General features: G+C 38.0%; 1 protein-coding gene across 1 annotated transcript in view; it reads right to left on the bottom strand.

Moving 5' to 3' along the window:
* Nucleotides 1-539: 539 nt before the first annotated feature.
* The window catches only part of dstyk (dual serine/threonine and tyrosine protein kinase), a 29199-nt gene continuing 21899 nt past the window's right edge, over nt 540-7839 (bottom strand). The window contains exons 8-14 of the mRNA XM_041783358.1: nt 5674-5803; nt 5175-5331; nt 4583-4715; nt 4375-4488; nt 2450-2564; nt 2078-2212; nt 540-1163 (exon numbers count right to left, since the gene is read on the bottom strand). Of these exons, the coding sequence (XP_041639292.1) occupies nt 976-1163; nt 2078-2212; nt 2450-2564; nt 4375-4488; nt 4583-4715; nt 5175-5331; nt 5674-5803 (972 nt within the window). The 3' untranslated portion in view covers nt 540-975. The remainder of the gene's footprint in view (nt 1164-2077; nt 2213-2449; nt 2565-4374; nt 4489-4582; nt 4716-5174; nt 5332-5673; nt 5804-7839) is intronic.

Here is a 7839-nt window from a genome sequence, read left to right as displayed (position 1 = left end):
GTTTTGAGTTGTTTTATTTGGAAGTATGTGCCTCCATGTTGTTCTGTCATATCTTTTGCTACTTCCAAAATCTAAACTGCCCCCTTTTTTATTAAAAACATTTGGTTGTGATTGGAAAATTTCTAAAACTTTGGAAAGCTTTTTTTGTTAAGGAGGTGTTGGTGGGTCCTGAAGGTGAACTTGTTGACGACGACTTGTTGAGATCAGTGCTATGGTCTTGGAGACATGGAGATTAAAACTACTCTACTTCCTGCCTTTCCCACAATACTATATAAAATAATGATTTTAGATTTTTGTGTTGTTTTGTGTTGTCAGAATGGTGGAAGTTGCCTAGGTTATTATATACTTTAACCAGCTACAGAGACTGTGAGGGTCCCCATTCCCTGGCTCTGGTATTTTAGGGTCATGGGCTGAAAACATTTGAGTTCCAGCTGGTGAGGCTCCACTGTAACTGGATGACAAGTATCAGCTGACTAAAGCTCATCTAGCAGTAATAAAGTAATAAATGACAAAGCCAGGTGTTGTAACAGATAATTTTATTTAAAAAAGATGTTTTTGTGTAGATGCAGACATGTTCAGTTTAAATACCTAAAATTAATCTTTTATATATTTATATTTTCATAATACTGGAGGAGGACTACTTTTAAAACAATTTGCATCTAGTAACAATTCTAACGACAAGGTAGCAATTAGCATGGCAGCTATGACAAAAGCTTATTGGAGAGTCTGTATACAAATACACAACACAAACAATAAAACACACATATTTGCAAACATCCGCTCTGTGTCAGCTCCTCATAAATAATGTAAATCCAACAACTGTGAAAGAAGAGGAAAAGGCCCCACATCATCATCCAGCTCCTCTTCTTCACCAGTCCGCCACTCACCTCATTCACCTGCGTTCCTTATAAATACACAAAAATATTTCCTGATCAGAATCCCTATCACACACGTGTTAGTTTGTCTGGAGTGTTTTCAGTTTGAGTCCTCGAGGCTGCTGCTCTTCTGCTCCGAGCCACAGTTGCAGAGCCGGACCATAATGCTTTGCAGACTGGGCTCTACGATTCCCAGCAGGGGCCTCTGGGAGGGGTCTCCATTCCAGCAGGCCTCCATCAGCTGCCAGCACTCCTCATCGAAGATGGGCAACCGCTCAGGTCTGGCTCCTGGAGACAGCAGAGACAACAGTGAGACAGACTCAAAACCACAGTGACACAAAAACAACACGTGTCCGACACTACACTGACTGAGATGGTGGTGAAGATGTGATTTCTGTTCATCACATTAGCCATGCTGCTTTAACACAATACCTGCTTTATTTTTAATAAACACAACTCAAGCAAGTTTTACTTTCACTTTCAGTTTAATTTAAAATAACTGAAAAATCTGATAATACAGCGAAACTTTTCAAACAACATCCGCACAGGAATTAGCATTTCCCCACATCAACAGCTAGATTTGTTTCTTTGCTAAAGTAAAAGTTAAAAGTTTTTTTTAAATGAAGCTCTTTCAAAAAGGGTGTTTATTTCATGCTGTATATTTGTTTTAATGTTTAAGACAGCTGTTTAACTCTGCTCCCACCAAGATTGTCAAAAGTACCGTTGCTTCAAACTACATCAAATCCACAAGAAAGATGAAACAGAGATGAATGAATTCCACCAAACACTGGTAACATTTCCAGTGTTTAGTCGACAATGTTCAAAAGTTTACTTACAATATCTGGTATAAAAACAGGTATTGATACAGTTTGACGTTTACTAGTTTTATCTAAAACCACACAATATAAACAGTTCAATATTTTAGTTTAAGAAGCTTGTGTTGTGACAAGCCTATGGTTCCTGTATAGTGGAGTCTTGACTTAGAACTTATTACCACTTAAAATCTGGTATTTTACTGTTACAAACACTTTTTATCTTAAATGGATGTAAGTCTTCCACAGAGATCATTATGATGTAAATCAGTGGGTTACTTAATCATCTCTATAATCTGCTTTTAAGTGTGTTTCCATTTACAAACATAAACCATGATAATAACATATGCAGTGTTTTATTTGTTTTTTTTGTTGTTGTTGTTGTTATACCTTTTTTAACGTTAGTCCAGAGCTGGTCCTTACTAGAACATTTCTCAAAGGCTTCTGGGAGTTTCACTGAGCCAGTGCAGAGGTACCAGAAAAGGATCCCAAAGGCGTAAACATCCACAGAGTTATCATACTTTCCTGTCAGGAAAAGGTTCAAATAGAGAGAAAGATTTTAAAGACTGATATACAGCACAGCATTCCTGCATAGCCGGATATAATTAAGAGAAAGAATGTGACAAAGTTCCTGCAAAGAAAATCATGTGACTAATTGTAACTAGCAACCTCTTATTCTGACAGTTCTGACTATTCAAACACAGTTCAGCACCGCAGTAGCTTCTCTGAAGCTCATCAAGCATGCTTTGGTTATTATTATACCTGTGAACAGCTCTGGAGCCATGTGGATTGGCGTTCCAACGATGCTGCCAGACATCATGGCCTCTGGTTTACAGAAGCCCAGGTCGGTGATCTTGGCCCGATTTTGTTTGTCCAGCTGTAACAAGAAAAAGAAAAAACAGACATTGAAAATATATTGTGAGAGCCTAAATGTGGTTCATCTGATGTTTAATACAAACAGGCAAAAACAAACAAATGCTAAACTGCCCCTGGCCTCATTAATACTTTGTTTCCAGTTTAAAGATTATTTTTTTATTTGACTTTATTTAACCAAGAAAACCCCACTGAGGTTAAAAATCTCATTTACAAGAGTGTCCTGGCCAAGACAGGCAGCAGCACATTCAACAAAGACACAGACACCAAAAAACGAAGCAATTAAAATCACAGAATTACCAAATCAGAGTCACAGATTAGAAAGTTGTCAGTCAAAACATCTACAACCTGATACCTCATCCTTCAATGCCTTCAATCTACCTTTGAAAAGATTTAAAGAGACCAGCTCCTCAAAACATAAACTCTCCTGAAGAAGATTCCAGGCTGCAGGAGCAGCGTACCTGAAAATCTTTCTTTTTCCCCATTTCAAGATGAACTTTGGGTGCAGAGAGCAAAAGTAAATCCTGTGACTGAGTCACAGAGTGAAGACTGTAGCTTCCAGAAATTTTCACATGAATAAGATCACACAATTAAGATGGAGACAGATTTAGTAAAGCCTTATAAATAAAGATGTGCCAATGATTTAGTATCTAAAGATTGCAGGCATTGAGGGCATTGGCATTGAGAAGATGCATGCATGTACAGAACATCACCATAATCAGAGACAGAAAAGTGGCTGCAACAAGTCTTTTCTTTGCTTCAAATGAAAAACAAGACTTATTCCTGAAATAAAAACTCAGCCTCAGCTTTAACTTCTTCAAAAGTTGATCAATATGAAGCTTAAAAATCAAAGAATCATCAATCAAGAATCCAAGATGTTCATAAGAAGGCAAGAGACTCAATCACATCACCCTGAGACGGCTCCTTTTCTTTGCATTTGAAAACAACATGAGTTTGGTTTTATCAGGATTCAGAACCAGTTTTAATTCCCACAGTTTCCTGTACAACATTGAAGTCTTCCTGTAAACGACAGAGAGCCTGATGCTGTGTAGGAGCGGAACAATAAATGACAGTGTCATCTGCATGTAAATGAAAATTTGCATTTGGAACATTATGCCCGATGCTGTTGATATACAGTGTAAATAACAGCGGTCGCAAGACTGAGCCCTGAGGCACTCCATTTTTAACATCAAGAATCAAGACTAGAGAATAAAATTGTAGCGGGTGTGGAAACATTGGTATCATATAAATCAACTTAAAGCTGAATTAAAATGATATGATAAGTACATGGCACATTGTTGGCTCCACTGTGCATCGTTTATGTCAGTAGTACTAACAGGCTATTTTGTTAAATGGTTGAAAAGCTGAAGTGAAGAATTCCAGTTACCTGCATATACAAATCACTCTTTAGCGCAAAGTATTTAACTGTTGAAGAACAAAGTAAAGACACTTCAAGAAACTGCTAATGACTTGAAGGCCTAAAACTTCAGTTCTTATAACATACTATTTAAATTTTGAGGATGGGCAAATTAAACCACTAACCATTTATCTGCACAACAAGAAATAAGGAGTATAGCATCAAGTAAACAACCCTGGCTGGTTTCACCTCAGAGAAACAAGCCAGAGTTTTTAAAAGGAAAAATAGGTTTTAAAAGTGTGGGTTATATACTAGATTTTATGGTACATTACTATTTTGTCTGAGCCAGCTGCAAGGTGTGATCACTCTAAATAAATTTTTAAAAATGAAATAAGTAGAGAACTATGGAGTAGATTTTATAACAAACAATGACAATCCTTCAAGGTTGTGACCTTACCAGCACATTTTTCAGCTTTATGTCTCTGTGCAAGAGGCCCTGACTGTGCAGGAAGCGGATCCCTTCCACCACATCCAGAGCGATCTGAAGTCTCTCCCTCAGTGATAAACCGGCCTGATAGCGACAGAGAGAGACTTCAATGAATATGAATAAACCAGACGATAAAAAAAACGAACAGTTTTTTCTTGTCTCTACATTATTGAGGCACCTTTAAGCCTGTGTAGAGGTCTCTGTGAAGCCGCTCCATAATGAGCAGCACAGCGATGCTGGAGCCGCTCCCATAGGTGTGATCAATCACGGAGCCGTGCAGGTCGACAAGCCGCTCATGTTTTGGCAAAGTCCTGAAGTAACACACAAACAACAAGGAGAAAAGAGGAATACAAAATACTTCAGTCCCATGATCAGGAACACATTTTAAAGTCACAATTCACATTCATGTCTTTTTGGTCCACATTCAACAGCAGTAAGGCCTTAAAGATCTGTTGCATTCCTCACATTCGTGGCAGTTGAACTTAATCAAATTCTTTCAATGTGTTCACAGATAAGCCTCAAGGCAGACTTATATTTATAGGTGCACTGGGTGGGGTTGATAATGAAGGAACTGTCATGTCCATGAAGCATCATCTAAGACTGCTTGAGTGATCAGAAATTTCCCATGCATACCTCTTGTGTGAGTAAAATAAGTGCTGGGTTTTGTGCCTGCAGCAGTTTCGTGGAAAGAAATTTTGAGCAAACAGAAAGCTACATGGATCATACTATGGTGGTTTTCTGCACACGTTTGTTCATTTTTTCTTGCACACCTTGTGTAGTGAAATTCCAGAGCCAGGTCGTTCCAGTGTTTATCATCAGGCGGTACCACAGACTTTAAGGCACACGGATAGTGTCCTCCCCAGCTGTCACATAAGTAAACAACTCCATACTGGCCCCTCCCCAGCTCTCGGCCCAGCTTTGGTTTACCTGTAAAAAAAAAATGCAGTCCTTTTGTCACCACAATGAAGAAAAATTAGTAAAAAAACGTGGCATTTCCTAACTGCTGCTGGGTGTGAGTTAGGTCAGGTTGGACTGGCAGAATTATTAATGTGAAAACTTTCAGAGAGGTGGAGTATTACTGGTTGAAAAGTTTTTTAAACAGACAATATAATGCTTTATATTCAGTAGTTAGGGAGTTATGTTGTGGTTTCAGAGGCATGCACAGCTATGTGCAAAAAACTCCAACCTACTAAATGTTTTTGCAGCAATGTGTGAGCACCTGTAAGCCTGATTTAATGTGAGCACAAGGAGTGTTTGGTTGTGACTCACCATGCAGCAGCACATCCCGGAGGGAGCGGCTCTCCAGGGACAGACGGGCCAGCCGAGGGGCGTGGTCCTTCCTCACACGCAGCCACAGGTCCTCAGTGCGCTCCAGACGCCCTGTGTGCCCTTCCTCCAGCTACAGACACCAACACATGACAAAACATCCCATGGTTAGCATTAAGGGCAGATGATTAATCACTGGGTCCAATTGTTTACAGCGATTACACTTTATATCTTAAACACTTGTAATGGTTATTGCAGTCACTAACGTGGAGATAGTGGAGATGGTGGCCACACAACTGAGTAAAATATTCTGCTGCATGTGAAAGTTCTATATTTAAAATCCTACTTTAGCACACAAGTTTTATGTTCTCAAATTTGCAAAGCAAAATGTAGGGTAGACGTAGTTAAAACAAAGTTAAATACTGGAAAAGGAAACAAGAAATGCTAACTTATAAACTTCTCTATGAAATACAGTCAAATCTGACCTCACTGACCCTAAAACAATCATTCAAGTTAAATGATCTGATCAGTCAAGAGAGAAACTATCTCCCCTGGTTGAACTTCTTGACTTCTTCCAAGTGTACACAGCCATGAGACAGCTGATTTTATTTTCAACTCTTTAAAGTTAATTATGTGCCGTTTGTTTTATATAAAACCAACTTTCTTTTTTCCAAAACTGAATTGTTTCTGTTGTTACAAAAGTAAGAATTGTCCCTCTTGTTATTAATTCATTACAGTGTCATTCTATTTTGAACAGTTCCTTACCCTCCACATCTTCCCTCCAAGTTCACATGACCCCTTAGCAACCCACCCCCTCATTTAAAAAACACTGACATTGAGATCAAAAGTCAAGAGGATGACAGATCATGTATTCTAGCTGACTAAAATTCAACTTTCATGACAAAATGTCTTTTTCAGAATAAACTCAGACTTGCCCCCTTTAGTACAAAACTTTTCTTAACCATAGGATGACATTGAAGGAGCATCTCGAGAAGTCAGTGGTAAATCTTGGGGCTAGCATGAACTTATTTCAGCCTCTGGGGGCAGGTCGGAGTTTGGAGACATATGGTCCATGTGAAAGTTTACATACAGTCTTCCACAGGGTTGGTTCATATTGTCGGTGTTTACATTGTCAAAGGTGGACCTGTAGAGTCAACATGAGAATAGTCGTACTGTAAAGTTTGTTCACTGGTCTCCTTCTCGTGGATTGTCCTTTTTTTTTTTTTTACTCAGTAAGCAAAGATTAAGCTAGCTGTCTAGAAAACTCTGATTGCACTAACTTATTAATCACTGCATAATTTTTGGAGTGTTGGTGTCATGAAAAATACAAATAAATTGCTTTGTTCGGTCTTGATTATTCAGTCATTGTGTATTTTTCTTAGAGTATAATTGCATTTTATTTGGTTGGATGATTTTTGGTTACATATACAGTACTGTGTTTCTCCTAATGTATAATGTTGAAACTTCTGCTAAGAACTTTTGGTTGGTGTCACTTTTTCCATGCCTCCTGTGGACAAGAGAGTATCTTTTATTGTTTTGCTGATCTTGTCTTATAAGTAATTTAATTTTTTTAATAAGAAATTTTATTCTACAGTTTTGACTAGCTGAACGTATCACTCACTATGAGGAAAATGCTTTAAAAAGAAGATTTTGCAGAGTGCAATTTAATACTTTTCTACACCTTGCAGCAGTCTTAAAATGTATTAATAATGCTTATATAGATATTATCAAACATTCCTGATGGTTTCTTTTGCTTTTGTAGGTCATACAGAATCCTCAATATTACTGCAAATCCCCTTTTAGCAAATTTGCAAATTACAATCATCTACAAACTGTAATGGCTAAAAAAAGTGTCCTAAAACATTAAGTGTAAAAACTGCAGATGTAAAAGAACACTGAGATAATGCCATTAAAAAGAAATAATCCTAATTTATCAATAAAAAAAAGACATAAACAACATCTTCTCCATTTTGCTCTTACTAACTCAAACTTTGTCTATCAAAGACTAAAATAATCCCAGGTTGGCCCTTGGATTGGCAAACTTTTTGCCTTACATACACCGGCCAGGAGAATTATTTTTTGGTAACACAATGAGTCAGGTCTTAACCACAATCTCTTCTAAGCAGTTGCAGACTGAGCCAAAGAGAAAATTGTTCAAACAAGAACTGG

Source organism: Cheilinus undulatus, linkage group 3, assembly GCF_018320785.1.
Source record: "Cheilinus undulatus linkage group 3, ASM1832078v1, whole genome shotgun sequence".
NCBI classification, from domain to species: Eukaryota; Metazoa; Chordata; class Actinopteri; order Labriformes; family Labridae; genus Cheilinus; species Cheilinus undulatus.
The sequence above is the reverse complement of the archived record's forward strand: the minus strand, read 5'-3'. Positions and strand labels throughout refer to the sequence as shown.